General features: G+C 41.6%; 1 protein-coding gene and 1 long non-coding RNA gene across 20 annotated transcripts in view; one reads left to right on the plus strand and one right to left on the minus strand.

Moving 5' to 3' along the window:
* The window catches only part of KCNMA1 (potassium calcium-activated channel subfamily M alpha 1), a 536,674-nt gene that overhangs the window by 129,880 nt on the left and 384,353 nt on the right, over positions 1 to 22,441 (minus strand). For 10 of the 19 annotated variants that reach the window (XM_053388113.1, XM_053388114.1, XM_053388112.1 and 7 more), the window contains exons 15-17: positions 18,940 to 19,049; positions 8,336 to 8,404; positions 4,467 to 4,478 (exon numbers count right to left, since the gene is read on the minus strand). In XM_053388113.1, coding sequence (XP_053244088.1) covers positions 4,467 to 4,478; positions 8,336 to 8,404; positions 18,940 to 19,049 — 191 coding nt within the window. The remainder of the gene's footprint in view (positions 1 to 4,466; positions 4,479 to 8,335; positions 8,405 to 18,939; positions 19,050 to 22,441) is intronic. The other 9 variants (XM_053388116.1, XM_053388117.1, XM_053388115.1 and 6 more) reach the window with 1 other exon arrangement.
* LOC128413743 (uncharacterized) lies at positions 1,614 to 3,744 on the plus strand. The gene is made up of 2 exons (XR_008330428.1): positions 1,614 to 1,942; positions 3,293 to 3,744. It is a non-coding gene; the product is annotated as an uncharacterized LOC128413743 (long non-coding RNA).

The raw sequence follows: 22,441 nt of genomic DNA on the forward strand, positions 1-22,441 counted from the left end.
AGGAGTCCCATGGACTGCAAGATGATCAAACCTATCCATTCTGAAGGAAATCAGCCCTGAGTGCTCACTTGAAGGACAGATCCTGAAGCTGAGGCTCCAATACTTTGGCCACCTCATGAGAAGAGAAGACTCCCTGGAAAAGATCCTGATGTTGGGAAAGATTGAGGGCACAAGGAGAAGGGGACAACAGAGGATGAGATGGTTGGACAGTGTTCTCAAAGCTATCAACATGAGTTTGACCAAACTGCGGGAGGTAGTGGAAGACAGGAGTGCCTGGTGTGCTCTGGTCCATGGGGTCACGAAGAGTCGGACACGACTAAACAACAACAACAACAATATGGAGAGGTTATCAATGGCTCTCCAAGAGAAAAGAAGAAGCCTTATTCCAGATAAGATTGCATGGTTTGTTGGGGGTTCTGCTGGTCCAGATTAGGATGTTCAGCCTGTTTTGGTTGGAGTTTGCACTTTCCTTTAAGAATCAGCTTCATAGTTTGGAGGTGTGGAGAATCATGAGTCTGTTAGCATGGTTGGATACTCAGGATGCATTAATGGCCATAAGTATTTTTACCAGCTTAAATTTGTTCACCAACAGGCCTAAGCATGGTCATTTATGTTCTAATAACATCCAGGTTATATTACTGTAACATGCTCTATGAAAGCCTGCTTTTGAGAAAGTAGTAAATAAAATAATAATAATAATAATAATAATAATAATAATAATAATAATAGTAATAGTAATAGTAATAATAATATTAAATTTATGCCCTGCCCATCTGACTGGGTTGTCCCAGCCACTCTGGGAGGCTTCCAACAAGCATAATAAAATATCAAACATTAAAAACTTCCCTATACAGGACTCCCTTGATATGTCTTCTAAAAGTTGTATAATTATTTACCTCCTTGAAATCTGATTGGAGGGTGTTCCACAAGGTAGGCACCACGACAGCAATGGCTGGCTGGTTCCCTGTAACTTCACTTCTCGTAGTGAGCTAGATATGTGTCCAGGCTGAGCAATGGGAGTGGACACGCTCCTTCAGTTATACAGGGCTGAGGTTCTTGTACATCTGACAGGAGGGCACTCAGAAGTGCTCCGATACATCAATTGGACTGGAGCATTTTGACCGAGCAAAGTGTAAAGCGCATATTACTTTGGTGTTATATCATCTCCACTAGTTGCCATTTTTTTGCTGAGCCTAATTCAAAGCATTAGTCATATTCTTTAAGACTTTAAATGGTCTGGGACAGAGATACCCACTTATATTTACCTAGCCAAATACTTAGGTCAACCTTGGAGGCCCTTCTCTCCATTCTTCTACCATACTGTAAGCAATTATAATGAACTGGCTTTTTCAGTCACCTTGTCAGACTTGTGGAACATCCTCATCTGCTTGCCCCATTGTCGCTGGGCCTTCCACTAGACTGTAAATGTTCTTTTTTAGAACATTTGGCAGAAGGTGTGTTCTAGAAGGTGTGGCCCACTAACATCTGACAGGCATGACGTTGGTTACCCCTGAACTAAAGCATTTGTATCTATGTGTAATCAGAAGAAGTGCCCATTTTGTCTACTGAGATTTATTGCCAATTATGCGTGTACGAGCCTTAGAAAGTGTGATCCTATGCATGCCTTCTCAGACATAAGCCCTGAATCAAACATACTACCAGGTCTGTTGCATAGGATTTATGCCTAAGTGTACTATATACTGGAAGTGGGCAGGAAACTGATCGAGAACTTGGAAAATATTAAATACTGAAATATCTGCTCAGTCTTTACATCAGACTATTCAAATTCGAAACTATATATTAGGTTCTAAATCTGCTGCTGACAAATGCAGCTTCCCATGAAATATAAAACCACCAATATCAATTTGGCACCGAAGAGCAGGAAAGCTAAGAGCATGTAGCCCTGAATGGTGCCAGGACAAGAGACCACAGGGAGTCCCACGTAAGTTTCTCAAGTTTTCTAGAGCAAGATCGTATGTATCATTAAAAAAAAAAAAAAGAGTGTTGGGGAAAGCAATTCCTGCCAAACTTCTGGATATCACACAGCTAGTAGTAGTAGTAGTAGTAGTAGTAGTAGTAGTAAATATATTTGCATCAAGAGTTGGCATCTCCAGCTAAAGACCAACTCCTGGCTCCTTGTCAGTAGAAAATGTCTAGTACGCCCAAATGCACACCAAGACACACAATTCCTGTGTGCATATATTCTGAGCTCATGTATAGAACAACTAGCAAACTTTTGATGGGATGGGTAACAAACAAACAAACAAAAAGTACAAGTAACTTCCATTATAAGGTAGATGTGCTGTACCATTCCCCAGGCAATTTAAGATCACAACAAAATATATTATTCACCATCATATTGCAATTGCTGTATTTAATTTAATAGACATGGGATGTTCTTGATTAGGTTTATCACAAGGTCAAAACACAGCTGCTATTGGTTGTCTTTTTAAATATTTGTTGGTCCATGGGCTGTGCCTATTGGTCCATGATAAGGCCTGCTTGTAATGTGGCAAACAGCTCCTTAAACTGTGGTCCTTAAAGCAATTAGGGATTATAGGTGTGCTTTCGTTTTCGTTTTTACCCTTACCCTCGCGGCTTTTTGCAGAACAGTATGGGAGGCATGCACACACATCTCTTTGGGGAGCTGTGTGTCTCCCACCTACTGCTTCTTTCTTTGGGGCTTCTCTGACTAATTTTAATACAGATTCCACATCTTTATATATACACAGGGGGGGAAATTCACTGTAGACACTGTAGAGAATGCAGACAACAAGGCAGCTCCATAAAGTTACAGATTACTGAAGCTCCATTAACACCAAAGCAGACAATCGCAAGAGTTGCTCCCAGGGAGTTAAAGTCCTTGGTAAGAATGTCAACTGCCAATAGACTAGATCACCTGCTCCTTTAGCAAAAATGTGTCCAAACTTGTTTCAAGTAAAACGGTGTTGAACACAATGTGTTCTCAAACATTCAAATTGTTCATGGTCATTAACTGGGTTAGCCACATAATGCGAACAAATGAACGTTAAGGCAGCACAAAGCTGTTTTATTCTGGGAGCAAGTCGGTGCACTTATTAAACCACACACACTTTTCTCACACTGCCAAGCATGCCTTTACCACGAGGTTAACATTACTGGTAAACAAGAAGCCATATTAAGAGGTGCAACAACTGCAGATCCTTGAAGATGCCAAGTGTTGCAGTAACTTCTCTGCAGTTGGATCATATGAATAATGCCAAACTGACAGGAAGCCACCTCTCTTTTTCGCATATCTACTCCAAATCCACAGGATATAAGAACTAAAAAGAAAGAATGTTACAAACTACACAGAATGATGTAACGAAAACAGGAGCAGGAGGGAGAGGAAGGGAAGAAGAAGGAGGAAGAACTAAGGTTGGGGTATGCAGTGCAAGAAGCAATGAAAATATGTCAAGGTTGAGGAGGTCCCAGTGGGCACCCTCGGAAGTGCAGGCTAGTGAAGCAATAGAGAAGTAAAAGGGATTTGGTAGTTCATGCCTTACTTATTTCAAATCCAAAACAGCAGGATGGCATGTAAGCTCGAGATGGGGCGCTGAATATCAGCCCACAAAAGTAGTATGCAAAACATGCCAGTGCAAAGTGTGGAGAAATTAGCCAACTCATTCAAAGGTCCCAGTAAATGGCCTCTCCCATGTTGGTATGAATATGAACATGTAGGACAAAGAGCCACCCACTGTGCATGGATAAAACAATATAGTTGTTTCTCTGTGGGATGCCGTGTTCTCAATTAATCCGACTGAATGTATATATCCCAAACTTTAAAATGTAAACAAAAATAAAAATCAACACATTTGTACTTTGTTAATGGAAGGTGAAACTTTAGGACATGGAAATAATACTGTGTACAACAGGTATGCTGAAGGAGGACTCAAGGGATCTCTCAGCAAAGGTGTGAATACAACAAAGACAATGGGGCAGTGCAGAGGTTAATAGACAGGGAGCAGACACTGTGGCAACATAAGGGAAGTACATAAAACGGGGTGGGGAGAGTACGGAACAGGAGAGGCAGTTCTCCTACTGTAATAATCTTAGGCACCTCTGGCATCTTAATATAGAAGCCTGGAATCAAAATTTCATTTGTATATATACCCACATGTGTGCATGTATATATATATAGATATAGGTATATTCCTGCAAAGAAGTTAATGCGAGAGTCACAAGAACCAACGAAGAAACAAACTGTTGCTATAAAGTTCTCTCTCCTCTTTGAAACTGGGGGGGGGGGGCTCATATATAGAGATACATATATATATATATGTATGCACACTTGGACGTGTATATACATATATTTACGTGTATATATATGGAGAGAAAGATAGACAAAGGTGTTATCTTCCTGTACTCTTGGCAAGGGGTTAGTCCTGAAGTTAGGAGGAGTGAAGGTAGGGCTGAGGTTGGAAGGAAAGGTAACGAAGAGGGCATACCGCTTTCGGCTTCTGCAAACGACAAGAAAAAAAAATGCAAATCAAACACTTTGGTAAGAAATCAACTGACACCAAAACAAAGGCAAAAAAACCCTTTTATTTCAAGTCCTCCACAGGCTGCAACATGTTTTGCACTTCTTTTTTCAATGAAAAAAAGGTTTTTCTGCTGAGAATGAGGACAAAATGGAGAGACAGGGAGAAAGTTCAACGGAGGAGTAAACATGGGGTGCATGAGAGAAGGGTGTTGATTCTCTTTCCATTCTTACTTTCTTTTGCAAAAAAAGAGGAAAAGTGTGTTGGGGGAGACACTGTCAAAGTTGTATTTGAGGAAGGAAACCGTGTTTTTAGTAGGGTACTGAAATAGCTAGTTACTTGATTAACTTTCCGTCTGCAGGGCTCTTAGATTAGATGTTTCGGTTCTGCATTGGGTTGCAAATGATGGTGCCCTTGAGCCTCAAGGAAGACAAGAAGCAAACTGAACCCATCCACTTGGGAAGCTCAGCAGTGTGGGTCCAGATGACCTAAACTGAAGAGTCACCTGGAAGCCCCCTTTTCAATCAAATACTAACACTCATCCCTAAATGTATACTCCTGCAATCAAGTTCCACTGAATTTAGCTTGTGAGATACCAGAAGGTGACACACTCTGGTCCAGAAGCACAATACTAGTGACTGTGGTGGGATTGGAAGCAGGGGGAGAATCAATATGTATACCACAGATAATGATTCTATTATTATTACTCAGCTGATAAATGTTGGGGTATGCCAAGGCTAGTTTAATGGTTCACACAACTGGCCATAAATTATTGTTGGCATTTCCTAGGCTACTAACTAGAATGGGAAAAGAAGCTTCGCCATGGGTTGGGAATGCCTGCTGCTGCAGCCACCTCCAATGTATGTTTTGGGAACTTTGGGGCAGGAGAAACTGGGGGTATAGCCTGCTCCTTTCAGGCTGTGCCATCCTCAGTTCCATTCACCCGAACTCAGGATGCTCACCTATGCAAGAATTCCTTGCTAAAATTCTCACAATACTCCCTTAAAAACAAGCTTAAAAGGTCAACGACATGCCCAAATCCTTGGGTGTACCTTCAGGTAGCTCTTTGTACCCTAGCCTTAATTTCTAAGAGGATGCTCTTGATATATATATTTTTTGTCTTTTGTGATGAAAGATTTGTTCCAGTTTCCTTTGAAAATCATGAAAACCACTCTGGTTAACTCAAAAGAAGAGATTGCCCAGAAAGGATGGGGAAAATGTACATTTGATGCACATGTTAGTAAATGGCAACAAAGGAAATTACTGTGAATATTCAGAGCAGGAATTATTGAATGATGTGCAATGTAATGTATGACATCAATTGTTGAGAATGTGGTATTGGATATTGTAGCAGCTGGGGTGGTAGGGCAGAGGCATAATCCTGCCACCAGCATCACAGCAGCTTACCTGGACAGGACAGGAGCAAAGCTGTGCAGGTTCTCCAGCAGAAGCGTCAGATTGACTCTGCTGGTGCACCCACACAGCACCAACTTCATCACCGCATTGTGCAGGAAAGATGCAGCAATGCCGTTATTGGGAGGGAAGCCACAGTCAGCTCGACTACTAATGAACAACTCTGTTCAAAATCAAGCATAGACTTTATGTTCGCAAATACATTGTGGGGCTTCTCAATGGCAATATTTATTTTGAAACTGGAACAACTTTCAAGTTTGTGAATTTTTGAAAATAGGATCCCTTTGAAATAAACAGAGATTAGTATTTGACAACATAAAACAAACATCTGGGATCACATACACCCTTTCTACATATCACTTGTCGGCAGTGTTACAGGAGATACGTAGGACCAAACGTGCATGTTTTTGCTCCAAACATTAGTATAACAAAGAGTGCTGAATCTGTGTTTTCGGAGAGTACTTAGGTCACCAAAAAGCAAAACTGATAAGACACCAAGTAGGAGATCAATAATTTCGGGGGGGGGGGTGTTGTCCATTTAAAATGCCAAGGAAGTGTGACAAATTTTGGAACGTTCCTTTCCAATGAATGACTGGCTTAGGTTCACCCTGAACCTAGGAGAGGTTGGTGCACAGGTGAAATAACAAAGAGTGCAATAAATTTCCACTGTAAAACCTTATCAGAAAGCTCAGTTTAGTTCAACTGGTAAGCTGTCTTTATCAGACCTAATCAGGGCTGTTTAGAAAACCGATTTCCCTTACTTTGCACTCATCTTTAGCTTTATAAATGTTTGAAAAGTCACCTTCCATTCACATTCATTTCCAACAAGTGCGGCAAACACATTATCATAGTTTCAGTCCTGTTCTTTCCTTTCTTCTGTGTTGCCCTCATCTTTATTTGTTTACACTGCTGTAAGCAATGTGGAAACCCATGATTTTGCCAATCCCAACACTACACCTGACATGATTATACCACAATCTTTTGTATACAATATATTGTGGGTCAAGACAGGTGAGCTTTCCATAGCATCCCCCCCTCCCAGCTTAACTAGGAAATTATTCAAATTCCAAGGGGGATAACGTAGGTATTTTTTCCTGGGGCTTGGGGTGTGTGGAAATGCTGCAGTTGTCCATGTGGGGACAGCTTTAGGTTACCACCCTCTGATTTCACCCCTGCAACTCTTAAAACTGGCCCTGTGAAAGGTAGTGGAGCAACCTAGCTCCATTATGTATTTATTCCATCATTCTATTTGTATGCCTCTTCTCCATATAAATGTGCCCACAGTGGCAGGGGGGCAACTTTTAAGAGGTGTGTGCAGCCTTTGGAGACCAACACACCCATAATCCTTGTTTGGTAAAGGCTTTGCTTAGGCTGTAAACAGCATTTGCCAGTCAGGAAAGCTGGCAATTCTTCTCCCATCTGGATATCAGTTCAAGCAGAGAAAGAATCAAGGGGTCTTAAAAGCTTGCCTCTCATCTGAGGTGGGCTTCTATAAGCCCTTGATGTTCTTCTCTGAGCCTGGCTTGGAAGAAACTCACTGGCATCTACAGTCCCCCACAGACAGTGGAATTGAAAAGCCTTATGGGCAAAAAAGGCAAGAGGACTGCAAAGGTGAAGATGGAAAAAACGAAGCTGAGCCAATGGAACAAATGATCACTGGATAGCATTAAGAAACAAATGTTTGGCAAGGTCCCCCCCGGCCTTAATAATCTGTTTAACTGTGTCGGAAGAGACACTTTCAAAGTGAATTATGCAAGAGTTAGCATGGAGCTACATGTAATCTTTACAAGAAATTATTTTCACTGATAACTATACACACATCTATAGTAGCTGTGTATTTACAAGGACTAATCGGAACCAACTGTAGAATTAGTTCAAAGAAAGGAACCTTTTGCAATACTGATAAACACGGACAAACACCGCAAACCAAAACAAAAAACGAAGTTGATGCAATTATATGTACGATTGCATCAAGATTGGGGTTCTTTTTTGCAGCATTTTATGCAGGGGTAGAAAAATTGATCCCTCCAGATGTTGTGGATTACAGCATGGCCAATGGTGAGGGATGATGGGAACTGTAGTTCAACAACATCTGAAGGGTGCTAAGTTGCTACCCTTGGTTCCTAAATATGCAGTGCATTTGGGGCAGGGAAAAAGAGAGAGAGAGAGAGAGAGAGCGCGTTTAGCAACAGAAATTAAAACACTGTTCCTTTCAACCATCCTCATGGGAGTCTCGGTCAGAAGAGAGATGGTGCAGCCATTTGGTTGGGTTATGTGAGCTGGTGCAGCGATGCCACAATGAGTGAGATTTAGAATGTTTCCATAGGTATAAAGATCCATTCAAGGGAAGGAAGGAAGAAATATAAGCGGGCCAAGTTATCAAAGGTGCATTAGGAAAAATGGTTTTATCAACAATGACTTACCTGCTTTCCCGTTGTTCCGACTTGTACTCTATGGCTATCATTAAGAGCTTTAGCTTCGCAAACACCAGCCTGCCAGAAGGAAGGAAGAAAACAGTCACCCTATCATGGGTAAAAATGAACACTTCTTCATTATAAACGTTACCAAGACACAATTTCAGCTGGAAATAAAAGGTGACAGCACTGTTGAGGCTAAACCTGCGTTGGGTAAGCAAAACAACATTGTGCCAAACACTAAGCTGTCAGTGCATGTCTTATTTCCAAGGGAGGATTATTCCACATGGCTGATACAAGCACAATTTAGTTCAGGGGTAGCCAACTTGGTTCCTTTAGATGAGGCTGTACTTCAGCTCCTGCTAGCCCCAGTCAGTGGTGAGGGATGATGGGAGTTGCAGTCAGCATCACCTGGAGAGTGCCATATTGGCTACCCTTGCTTTACATAATGCATAAGCAAGAATCTTTATGTTGTTTCAAGCCAGCTGATTTCATATATATGAGACCAACCATTTCCCATGAAGCCAGTTTTAGAAAACAATGTTTCAAAGTTAGGGGAACACGATGAAGGGGGTTTACATAAATGAAAAAATCCCAGTTTTTTTACACCCTCTTCCGCAGCTTACTGTTCTAATGGCAGCTGCAATAGGGACCTTCTTGAAGGTAGGAACCAACAATAGCAAACATATTGATTCTAATAAATGCTTTTCACCGTGTAAGTACTATAGCAAGATTCACAAAAAGTTTTTTTAAAAAGACATTACTCTTTCCTATTTTTTGAAATGCTAACATTTTATTAATGACAGCAGGATGAACACAGAGGACCAACTGGTTCCACCTGCCTAGAAAGAAATAAATTATTCTAATTTATTATTCTGGGGGGGGTGTTGGGGGGGTATTGAACTTACCACTCACATAAAATAGATTTGAAACATTCTATATACCTAGTTATGGGACGCGGGTGGCGCTGTGGGTAAAAGCCTCAGCGCCTAGGGCTTGCTGATCCCCGCGGTGGGGTGCGCTCCCGTTGCTCGGTCCCAGCGCCTGCCAACCTAGCAGTTCGAAAGCACCTCCGGGTGCAAGTAGATAAAAAGGGGGCCGCTTTCTAGCGGGAAGGTAAACGGCGTTTCCGTGTGCGGCTCTGGCTCGCCAGAGCAGCGATGTCACGCTGGCCACGTGACCCGGAAGTGTCTCCGGACAACGCTGGCCCCCGGCCTCTTGAGTGAGATGGGCGCACAACCCTAGAGTCTGTCAAGACTGGCCCGTACGGGCAGGGGTACCTTTTTATATACCTAGTTCACTAACCCCACCCCAAAATCTGCTATTATCACGGAACACACAGATATAAACATGGACTGGTATCGGTATTTTGGAAACTTCAACGCATATAGAAAATAGAAGGCTACTAGAAAAAGAAAAGGCTAGTCACCCCTTTCCACCTACAGTGCACAGATTAAGAAACTGTGAAAAGGAAACAAAACGGAGAATCCAACCATTCCTGCCACCACAATAGCATTAAAACTCCACTTTAGCATGTGGCAGTAGACAGAAGTTCCCATAAAAAACAACAACACACACCTTTCACTAATTTGACACCAAAGGGGAAAATATCCAAAGTGATGAAATGTCATGAACTGGCAGAACGATAGAGAGGAGGAAGAGGATCCTAGCAAGGGGCGTAGCACACAAGCTGAGGATGGGGAAGCAGAAGTTGGTGTAGGGAGTACTCACAGAGTAACAGGCGATGGCGAGGGGATGGGGGTCAGGGCACAGGAACCCGAGGAGCAGGACCCATCACCAGAGCCAGAGGGGCCCCTGGCTCCATGAACACAGCAGGCTCTGATGCATAGGAAGCAGCCGAAGGGACACTTTAGGAGGCTGAGGCAAACAAGGGCCCACAGCCCAGCTCACCAGCTGGCCAGGTGGGGTTCATTAACTCTGGGAGGAGGTGTGTGATTCCTCAAGCCTGAGTAGGCTCAGAACAGGTGAGGGTCATGTGCCTCATCAAGCTCAGGTGCTACAATCAAAAAAGGGAAGCAAAACTGAAGTGCTTTTTGGGGGGGGAGGGGGACTATGTTTGTGCAGGACTGACCTCCATCTACCCTGACCCCTGGGTCAGCTGACCTTTGTGGTCCCTTCCAATCCTATGAACCTACAAAATATTAATTTACAGCACATGGATATTAGCTCAATTAAGTAAGCACCCCCCACACTTTTTACACTTGGTGGTTAGAATTAAGGATAGGTGCTGGTGTATAAAGGGAGTGAATTTTCAATCAACCAATTAGAACAGGGGTGGTGGACTGAATTTGGGCCTTGAAACTATTTTTCAAATTGTACTATCAAAATTTTAATCAATGATTCCTTGCACTCACTTTTAATAATTCCTGAGTCGTGCCACCCCAAATGGTGAATTGGTACCAGTTGTGTTGAGTAAGTGTGTTGTTGTTTTTTGACACGATCTATACGTCAGTAGTTTGAAAATAGAATGATGTCCCACAGAACGATGACGCATCTCAAAGGAGAGAGTTCTCAGATGATGGAAGTGCATGATCTGGGGTATTATGATACATATTTTGTGGTGCTGGGTCAAATAAACCATTTAGGCTATTCACACAGCTTTTTGTTCAATAAGGAACTGAGAACCAACTTCATTTATTCATTTTTTAAAGACAATGATGACTTCATGGTTACCACCTATATTCCAACTACTGAGGTACAGATCTTGTAAAATAAAAGAAGAAGAAGAAGAATCACATTCAACCTCATTAAGCACACTTGGAACCCATTTTGGTCCTGGCTCATGTTCTCTAAGGAAAGGGAAATAATGTTTCCAAGTTGTAAGAAATAAAAAATATTTCACATTGCAATGTTAAACATCTCTTTTTAATTTTGTGTTTAATATCAACATGAAACTGCTCTGAGAAACTGTCTGGAGATTTGGTGAGAAGTGCTATCGGAAAGCTCTGTTCTGTTACTCCTTTTCTCCCGTTTCTCCTTTTCAGTGGAGCCAGATGAGGCAAAAGAAGCGCTCAACAGATGCTTCACATCACGATATGGGTGAATGAATTAAAACTCAAGCCAGGCATGATGGAGATGTTCGTTGTGGGAGGCCCAGTTGGTAGGGGATTTGGCAGTTCCCCTTATTTGGACATCACCCCCCCCCAAAAAAAAAAACACAGACAGAGCATGTGGTCTGGGTATGTTGCAAGTCCCAGCACTTATCTTGGGTTCACAGGTAGAGACAGTAGCCAACAAGTGCCTTTTCCTAGAGTAAATTGTTTTTTCAATCTTGACAACCCATACAGGAAGTTAGTAAGAGTAACTTTGAAGCTCATGAACTTTAATGAACTCTATATTCTACTAGGAGAAAATTCAATTGGTTCAAAATAGCCAGGGGTTAGTAACAGGTCTTTTTCTTGCCAATTCCACCCCCACCCAGTACAATTTTAAAAGTGCTGGTATTAGGAATGGGTGATTGCCTTTCTACTAATCGCAAAAGATCTCGGAGTTTTCATGGTGTTCTGTTTGAACATTCAAATAATTACTGTGAAGTGGCTACCACTGCTATCTCCTCCTCCTCTGCTTGCCTTAAGATAAAATATGAACCTTACAAGGGAGGTGGAGGAGGCGACAGCAGTGGAGGCGGGCTTTCCCAAAGGCACATGGAACACAATATTTTCCCACTACAGACTCAGATTTGACTGCAAATCCCAGGATTACTAGTGGGGAAATTTAGTCCGTGTGCCATTTATTGTAGGAACAGGTGCACGTATAGACATATGTGACCTCAGTGGGAATAATGTCTATGGCAGAACCCAGTGACACCTCTCATTTCTTCTCTCTCTCTCTCTGCATTGTGAAAGGGTTAGGAGGAAGCACTGGCAGAGGCAACAGTAGCAGGTAAAACCCTCATTGGTTCTGCTTCCTCCATTGCTAATGCTAACTAAAAGTCAGTGTGACTACCCAAGAGACTGCTGAACCCTTCTGCATGCATGCATGCACGTGCGCGCATACACACACACACAGTAAAACTCTCTGGACACCCTCTGCCACTGCCAAAACGCTAATATGATTTGATTGGCAGGGGAAAGGAGCAGGGTCCTTCCAATTCAATGATTCCATGAGTTTGACTTTCTACATTAATTTTTGCTCCTACTCAGAGCCAATTTGCATGGTGGAAAACTGGCTGTGGCCATGCAACATTTTCATGGGTTATGAAAAAATCTAGTTGTGCAATACTGCAACTCTATATCTGTAGGTAGACAGGCATTCATTCAGCTGAGCCCCGGTTGATTTCACCTCAAGCAGATTGCAGGTAGGCAGCGTGTGTGGCCCTGTGAAGCAGGCCTTTATTAGGGACCTAAATAATTGGAAATCACTGAAGCCCCAGGATGGTTCTGTGAAGAAGAACTGATAAGCAAAAGACTTGCAGCAAGTAGCAAATCATTTATCTGTATCGTTTTGCCTTGTTAGTAGCCAGCCAAATGACCTCTCTGACTCTGTGTGTGGCAGCAACCTTTTATCAGATGCGCCAAACCATCAACAAAAACTCTGAAGTGATTCCAGTTCCCATTCCTAACCACCACTCAGAGCAGGAAACCGGAAAGGGTAAAATAATAATAAGACCTCCTTCTATTTTCTGCCCTCTCAATTCCAAGAAGATACCATAGATATCCCACTTGACTAAGTAAATGAAATATAATTAAGCTTTATAAATTGGAAGTAATTAATTTCAGCATGAGGTTGATGGAGAAGAACAAGGCTTGAGCAACAGGGACAATGTGATGATCCTCAGTCTAAGACAGCTCTGAATAGGAACACTTTTTATTCCTTTATCTTGAGCTTCCTGAAAGAATTTACTATCCAGCCCCCTAGGAAAAATTATCTCCTTTATCCCGAATGATCAATGTTACATGATGCAACAGTGCCCTCAGAAATGCTGCTTTTCTATGGCCAGGAAGAACCAGCTGCACAAGATCTACCAGTAGTATGTGTTACCAGTTGTATGTGTTAAAAGGATCTAGGGGTCTTAATTGACCATAAGCTTAGCATGAGTCAACAGTGTGATGCAGCAGTAAGAAAAAAGCTAATGTTATTCTAGGCTGCATCAACAGAAGTATAGCATCCCGATCAAGGGAAGTAATAGTACTAACATCTCTGCTCTCCCTTGGTCAGAGCACACCTGGAATACTGTGTTCAGTTCTGGGCACCACAATGTAAGGATACTGAAAAAACTGATGCAGAGAAGGGCAACCAAGATTATCAAGGGTCTGGAAATCAAGCCATATGAGGAATGGTTGAGGGAGTTGCGTGCGTTTAGCCTGGAAAAGAGGAGACATGGGCTGGGCGATATCAGCTTTTCAACATTGTGATGTATTACCAGCCAAACATTGTGATATAGGGATACACTGAGCTGCTGGAAAGTAGAGGGAGGAACAAGCCGCATCAGCCCATGTCCCTAAATAAAGTTCACAAAGCAAAGAGAAAAACTACAGTATTTTAATCACTTTCATGTTTGGCCAGCTCAAACCTCTGAACTTCCCCCCACTTCTTTTTCACTTGGAGTTGCTCTGAATTGCAATTTACATGTTGGCCCTGATCTTTTCTTTGCTTGTCTTTTTTTTAAGGTTGAGACCTGTGAAAAGCCTTCTGAGAACTGTGCTAGCTTAATCAGAACCCTTCCTTTCGAATTCCTCAGACTTTTTGCCTAAGAAACACACATGCACATTTTGCTTTGCATTTCTCTTCAGGCACCATTTTGGGTGGCAATTTAAGAACCGGATTATCAATCCCTATAAAAGAGCAATATCCATTACAAACTGTTTTAAAGCACAAAAGGCTATTTAAAGTGTTCCATCTCTGTATATTATATCAAAACAGCTTATTATAGGTGTGCCACCATGTGACTAAACAATAGGTACAAGCAATTTATGTTTGTTTTCAAGAACCAAGTACAAGCACATTTTAATGTATTCCATGTTACCATGAAACAAAACACAAATTCCTTGCTGTAATGAAAATATTCATGCTCCAAGCTTGGTGATATACAACACCACATCCTAATTGCCGCTGAGCTTTAATTAACCCGAAGTGAGGAATCATGTTATCATTAAAATGTTGGTTAAGTTTGAGTTACTGCCTCTCTTTAATTTAAATCAGAAAATAGATAATTAAGTTTCCAGATAATCAAATACTTCAGGAGCGTGCCAATGTTTTGGGGGTGCTCCTAAAATTCATTAAAGGCCTCTTTCTTTATCGATTATTCTACCTCAGCACTTGGTACAAATGATAGCCGTAGACTGAACACAGGCATAGCGTAGGCATGTTTTCAAGAACCATATGGAAACACAGCTGCCTTGACAATGAAAAATGCTTTGAGCTTTTGCTCCCAGTGGGTTTGCTTCACGTGAACCATGCCCACGGGGGCATGATTAGCTGCACTGCAAAATGTTGCAAGAATCATTTGAGATTTTATGTTTAGCAGGTGACATTTTCTGTTCAGATTCATATGAAGCCACGGGGACTGCTCACCAAGTTAATAAGCCAAGCACCAAGCTTTGCAAACTACTGCAAACCCTGCTTATGGTGAGCACATAAACTCACAAATCAGTTTTATACACTGGCAGGGGTGATTAGAAAAAGGATGAGTAGGAAAGCATCTTGTGTATTTCTATACCTCACATCTTCATCCCCCTTCATAACGATGCAAGAATCAGGCCTCCGAAATGATGCTACATGGAAATGAAGTTAACATGCAACTCAAAGAGTCCAAAAGTACCCCCCCTTTAAAAAAGAGTAAAATTTTAATCCTCATATAATTGCTGAGATTCACTTGATTATGTGATGAGAATTTAAATATATGGTATAATTTAAGGTTACCAGACATCCCCGTTTCCCAGAGACAGTTCCCGGATTTACAAATCAGTCCCCATACAAAATCCATTGAAGTTGAAAAGTGTCCCCGGATTCATTGAAAAAAATCTGGTAACCTTATTATGTATAAATTATATTTTTATGTGATAATCTGTATCTCATAGTGAAATAGTTACTAATACAGGAATTAAACACCTCTTTTTTAATATAAAAAAATATGGCCAAATCATCAGAAATGGAAATGTATTTGAAACATCTTACTAATTTTGAAAAAACAGAAACACAGAGCAGTTTTATGTGGAAATAAAAATGCTTTATCCAAAGTTTGTCACAGTCTGTGTAGGTTGAAGGGTAAATGGAATGAAGACTTGCAGTGTGAAATAGATGGTGCTTTATTTTCATTGCAAGTAAGAACATGATTTGAGCTACATATTCAAACTACGTTAGCACTAGCATAGCTAAAATCAGCATGCTACGATCAAACTGCTCAAGCCTGGAAACTATGTGTGGCCCTGCTATTACTACAGCCAGACAGAGGCAACCCTGACTGCTTATGATCAATAAATAGCATGCAGGAGGAGAATGGAAAACAGTTGTCCAGTAGTTGTCCAACTAAGGATTATTCAGCCAGCCACTATTGTGGACATGAGCCATTACTGATTCGCTGTTCAATTCACTGTTTCCTTGGGTTCTAGCCTCAATTTCTCTCCATGAAAATCTGATCGCTCAAAATAGGCACCTCTACCTATTTACCTTACTAGGACAGCAGGTTCCTTCCTGGCAACCTATTTTAGGCAACACCTTTCAGTCTGGGCACTTCCTTCCTGCTCCCAACACACACATATGGCCTGATGCCCTCACATCTGCCTCTATGGTAACCTGATTATGACACAGCTTTGACATTATGGCACATCACACACAATGTTTGCCCCCCTGGATCTGAATATCAGTTGGTCATTTGGCCACCAGACCTACTGTCCCGTTGGGATCCAAGGGTAAGTTGGGTGTCTCCAAAAAAACAAACAGGTCATCATCTTTGAAATCTCCAGTGACGTTTCAGATTTGTCCAATACTTAATATGACTGTGGTGTTGGCTTTGTTTGGTTAAAGGTAAAGGTAAAGGTACCCCTGCCCGTACGGGCCAGTCTTGACAGACTCTAGGGTTGTGCGCCCATCTCACTCAAGAGGCCGGGGGCCAGCGCTGTCCGGAGACACTTCCGGGTCACGTGGCCAGCGTGACAAGCTGCATCTGGCGAGCCAGAGCCGCACACGGAAACGCCGTTTACCTTCCCGCTAGTAAGCGGTCCCTATTTATCTACTTGCACCCGGGGGTGCTTTCGAACTGCTAGGTTGGCAGGCGCTGGGACCGAACAACGGGAGCGCACCCCGCCGCAGGGATTCGAACCGCCGACCTTTCGATCGGCAAGCCCTAGGCGCTGAGGCTTTTACCCACAGCTGTTATATTTCTTAATGGTTTAAACTTTACTACGTTTAAGAAAAAGAAAAGCAAAAAACTGATTTAACTGAATTTCATTAAAAACACAAAAATAGTTTTGACCAAAGTCTTCCAATATATATATTGATAGTATCTGTATGTATATTATTAATCAATAAAGTTTATATTCAATAAGTTTATTGTACTAGCTAGAGGCCATTTCTTGTATCTTAATATGAATCAAGAGGTCATAGACTAGTTTAAGAACAGTCACAGAGGAAGTCTTTGGTTGAAATGTATTTGGCTCTTTTAATGAAGTTCAGTTCTAATCATGTTAAGCTGATTTACTGTATTGGACAATCCTGAAATTTTTCACTGCACATATTATATGATGGAGATGACAGATGCAGTTTGTCACTTTTATTGAAGGCATTGTGAATGATGTATAGTAATAAACTCTCTGGCATGCAAGACAACTATTGACATAATTGTTATAAACAATTCTCTTCCCCCCCCCTGCCATCATAACCCTTCGTTTTTACCATGTGTACAGCTCAGTCACCTGGTTGTAGCTACTCAACAGTTAAATTCCCCAACTTTTGATTAAACCAGGAAGCTTGTCTGCAAGTTCTTGGAAGACTGTAAGTGCCCAGCCACAATCAGAACCAACTTCCACTCACGGAAGAGACATTTATACCTAGATAGCTGCATGTTTGAAATTAAACCCAAGGCTGATGTTCTACTTGCAGAAGACCTTGTACAATATCTTATGCAAGCATGAGACCCACTATAGAATTTACCTACTAGAGCATTCAAGTGTTTGCACAACAGCTTATGTGGCTGTTTTCATTCCGTAGATGATTATTTTGGTCCAGCTCTATTATAGGTATGAAAATATATGCAATGCAAAGCCTATAATATGTCAGTATCCTAAATATGTCTCAGTCAACACAGCTCTCTTCTTTGTGAAATGTACCTATATGAAAATTAAAATAAGCCTGAACTTGAGGTTGGCACTAATTATTCTTATTTTGGTCAGTTTTTATTATTGTTCATAATGGAAGCAATGTGTCATGTAATCCCATCCTGCAATGACCAGTCCTCTGTGTACTTTGACTTAAAGTAAGTAGATATCAGCATTCTGGAAAAATAAAAGAATGATTCTGTGACCTGCGTGTATATTGCAAAATAATACCCCTCTGCCTGGATTTGCTTAATTTATTCTGCTTCAGCTATTGATGGGAGGAGGTGCTAGGGAGTTATGAAGGACCCAAACCCCACCTGACCCATGGAAATCCTATTCAGCTCACAAGCCTCATACAAACGTGCACAGACACTTCCAAGCTCATTTTCACAGCGATAGGAGCTACATACCTGCCTTTTTTAAAAAGCAAAAATGGGGAGCAGTATTTCATACCAATTTCTGTGCTTTCATGGTATGTCTACAAAATGTGCAATGTCCTACTTCTTGGAAGATAGCTCTAAGAAATAGATCACAAGTAGTCGCTGTGGGTTAAACCACAGAGCCTAGGACTTGCCAATCAGAAGGTCGGCGGTTCGAATCCCTGTGACGGGGTGAGCTCCTGTTGCTCAGTCCCTGCTCCTGCCAACCTAGCAGTTCGAAAGCACATCAAAGTGCAAGTAGATAAATAGGTACCACTCTAGCAGGAAGGTAAACAGCGTTTCTGTGTGCTGCTCTGGTTCGCCCGAAGTGGCTTAGTCATGCTGGCCACATGACCCGGAAGCTGTATGCCGGCTCCCTCGGCCAGTAAAGTGAGATGAGCACCACAACCCCAGAGTCAATCACGACTGGACCTAATGGTCAGGGGTCCCTTTACCTTTAGTCTGTTTCCAAAAAACCCCACTCCCACTTCACATCAATTCTAAATGCATTTACAGTACATGAAAAAAGCCTTAGTATTTGAAGATGTCCTACAATGCTATTGCATTAACACTGAACCATGGTACAGTTGTACCTTGGAAGTTGAACGAAACCCGCTCCAGAAGTCCGTTCGACTTCCAAAACGTTCGGAAGCCAAAGCGTGGCTTCTGATTGGCTGCAGGAAGCTCCTGAAGCCAATGGGAAGCCGCGGAAGCCCTGTCGGATGTTAGGCTTCCAAAAATAGTTCGCAAACCGGAACAGTCACTTCCAGGTTTGCGGCGTTCGGCAGCCAGAACCTTGCAAGAACTAAGCTGTTCGAAAACCAAGGTACAACTGTATTGGGGTTTGGAACAAGGAGCTTCTGGTGCCATTTGAGAGGAAGAAGGCGGCTTACAAATAAATGGTTGTATAAATACTTACTCACAAACAGCAGGGAATGACAAACCGACAAAGGCACTAGAAAGATACTCTGTATACATTTCATTAGCAACTCCTTCCAAGTAGTATTTCTGCCACGTATCCTCCTCAATCTAGAAAGAAGGAGAGAGAAAAAAGGGGGTGGGGAGAGACGCTTTTAGAATTTGCAACCACATTCCGCAAAAACAAATGGAGGTGATTAAAAACAAATCAATTTTGAGGTAATTAAACATGGTATCTCAGTTATTTGCTTTACCAATTAATTATGTCTGTTAAGTTTCCATTGCATGTTCTCTCTATAATTGTCAGCAAGGAGGAAAAATAATAATAATAATATAGGCAACTTTTGGAGAACAATGGCCTTCGATTAAAGTAAGCTAAGTCCTATGAATTGCAGGAGGAACCTGGAAAGTTTAGTTAGAAAAATATTCAGATGTGTCTTGTATACAAAGGCTACAGTACTACATAGTGCTTTCTCCCAGTAAAATTAGATGCGTTTCTAAACAAACCAACATAGGATTGGGCTGCCAGCTATTGATACAGATATAGATATACACAAATTTCCATCTATTTCAGTTTTCTAGTACAAGAAAATATCTGCCCCCTTTTGGATTACCCATGTATTTATTTATTTTTTAACAGCAAATTGATGTTTAGTCTTATGAAGGAATGACTAAGCCATGTAAGCAGTGTGTAATTTTGTTTTTTATAATAATAATAATTAATAATATAATTTTATTATTCTAGCCAAAGGCCATGACAAACCTGCAACAACGGCACCAAAAAACAATACAAATCATATATACATCATATGAGCCAACATCCATGATGTAAACAGAGGCTGCAAGAGACACCAACAAACTCCAATCCAGCTTGGTTTCAGATTAAACGTCTCAATCAGCCCAACAATTTATAGCAGTTTTATCTATCTCCCTTTTCCTGATTTTTTTTAATCCAGTGCAAGATGTATATTTTATAGACCCACCCTATTTTTTGTCACTGTATTTTTTTTGTAATTGTACATTTTAAATATTATTTTCATGTTGCATTTTAAATGGCTGTAACCCACCCTGGGACCCTAGGGTGAATGGCAGGCAATAAATTAAAAACAATCAACCAATAATAATCTATCTGTTAAGTATATGTATGTGACATATAAATTCCTTATAATGAAATATGAATGCATGTCTCCAGCAGTAGTCAAGCAAAGATATTAAAACACTGAACTGGAGCAACTTGCTGAAAGATACCCAAATTAATTCTGCAGCCATTCAGTAATCAATTGAAAACATCCCGAGGCAATGACTTATATCTGACTGTCATGTTCAAGGGCAAGCTGCTTCAGAAAAGCATCAGTGATAGCCAGTGTGTCTCCACAAAACACAAGACTCTTTCAACGATGGTTTCTTACTACAGATACAAATGCATTTCAGGTCATAGAGCTAAACCACTTGTAAAGTGAGCACTGTTTGCTATGGGAAGCAGTTCAATGATTTCAATGAAATGCTTCAACGATCAGGCATGTCCAAATATAGGCTGGAAAATGCCCCCCCCCAACAACTGATTTCCTCCATGTTCTAAAGAAAGCAGAGTGGTGGATATGCATGTGTGTAATTGGTTACGAAACGGGTCAGACAGCTAGCAATCAAGGACTAGAAGTGCCAGGAATAGTGAACATCATGCCCTCCACATGATGTTGGACAACAATACCCATGAGCCACAAGCCAGGAAGGTCAGTAGTCAGGGATGCTGGGAGCTGTAGTCCAACAACTTATGATGGGCACCATTCTGGCCCTGTGCTCCCTCCAATGCACTGATCAGGTCCTTCAGCTCTAGTCACTGATATGAGTTCATTAGAGTAACACTGGCCTTGCTTGCCACTATCTCACATTTTAATACCTTGAACTTATAGCCTGGCTTAGGCTGCAGCACAACATATCCCACTGCAGCTGGAGCTGAACACTAATCCTTTCCTAAAAGGCGAGTGTAGTCCTGGTGGTTTGGGGGGGGATCAGGGGAGGGATCACAAGAAAGGAGGGGACATGCCACTAGCCAAAAATTGGGGTGTGCACACTTCCTAGACAAGCCTTTGCCAATCTGGTGCCCTCCAGATGTTTTAGACTATAACTCTCATCAGCCCAGCCAGCATGGGATGACGATGAGTTATAGTCCAAAACATCTGGTGGGCATCAGATTGGCAAATGCTGTCCTAGAAGATTTCATCATTTCATATATGTTGCTAGAGCAGGGACACTCACAAAAGCAAGCACCCTTGTTTGAGTGCTTGAGAGCAAACAGGATACAGGACTAGATGGGCCTTTGGTCTGATCCTGCAAGGCTCTTCTAATGTTCTTAAAGTGAGCACAGTGCTACTCAAGCTGGTTGTGTGAACCATCAAAACCACCACTATGTTCCCTTTCTCCAAAGCCTTTTGGGTCAGGAGAAAATGGTGGTATCTGCTGGTGCTTCCAAGAGGCCCAGCAGAGTAGCTTTTCCTGCGAAGGACGGAACTGGAACAACTAGTTTAGCATTACAAAGATTTCTGAAGGATTGTTACTCACTTTCATCACCAAAACCACCATCAGAAACATAAAAACTGTCCCATACTGTCATTTTTTTTTTTAAGCTGAATTTTACTCTGAAGTGCTTTTTCAACTTCATCATTTCACAAGCTGAAGTCATACGTCTTCCAAAGTGTATGAAAACCTTTGAGGAATATATCAACTATCAAACCCTAAAATAGCTAGCACATCCACAGAAACAACAATGAAATGGCGATAAAGCCTGGTTCTGCAGCACATGATATCTGAAAGAAACAAGCACATCTATTTTCTTAGGCTCTTCAGTACTTAATAAAGAGAGATTTATACCCAGTGCCTGAATAGTTTATTCGGCAAAACAAACTTAAGGTTTTACAGCTGAAACCTGTGCTCTGAAATGAAATCCATTGTTGCTGGCTCAACTTTATTAGCCCATGTTGTACAGAGATTGGAGATCTCAGGTACTGAAAATCAGCTGTCATGGAGCTAAAGCAATATAGACTTTGTGTCTTCAATGACAGAATTGTGTCTTTATAAAAGGAAAGGGAAGGTCTGATTCTCACGGTACTCCAAGTGCTTTTTCACAAGGGATGTATGATTTGTTTATGAACCTTTCCAGTTCAGTTAAACTTTGTGGTGATGTCTCATGAGACTTTTGGAGATCCAAGGACAACCACTGGAGCCTACATTCTGTCTTTTAACCAAATCAGTTGTAAATACGCCAGGGCTAAAAGTCTGCAGCCTAAGAATTGGCGAATGAGTTCATATTAATATGTGAAACTCAGCCCCTAGTCTTTCTGCTGCTTCCTGTCTTTCTGTTGCCTGGTCAGGGTTGTCAGGTCACAGTGCAGCAGTGACATCATAAGCCACAACTAGCTCAGTTCTACTTCTATGTAATTATTGAAGGAACAGCAGCTCAGGTAGTTCTAAAACAGAGGTGGTGGACCTGCAGCTATCAAACCTGT

This window comes from Podarcis raffonei, chromosome 5 (assembly GCF_027172205.1).
Source record: "Podarcis raffonei isolate rPodRaf1 chromosome 5, rPodRaf1.pri, whole genome shotgun sequence".
Lineage (NCBI taxonomy): Eukaryota > Metazoa > Chordata > Lepidosauria > Squamata > Lacertidae > Podarcis > Podarcis raffonei.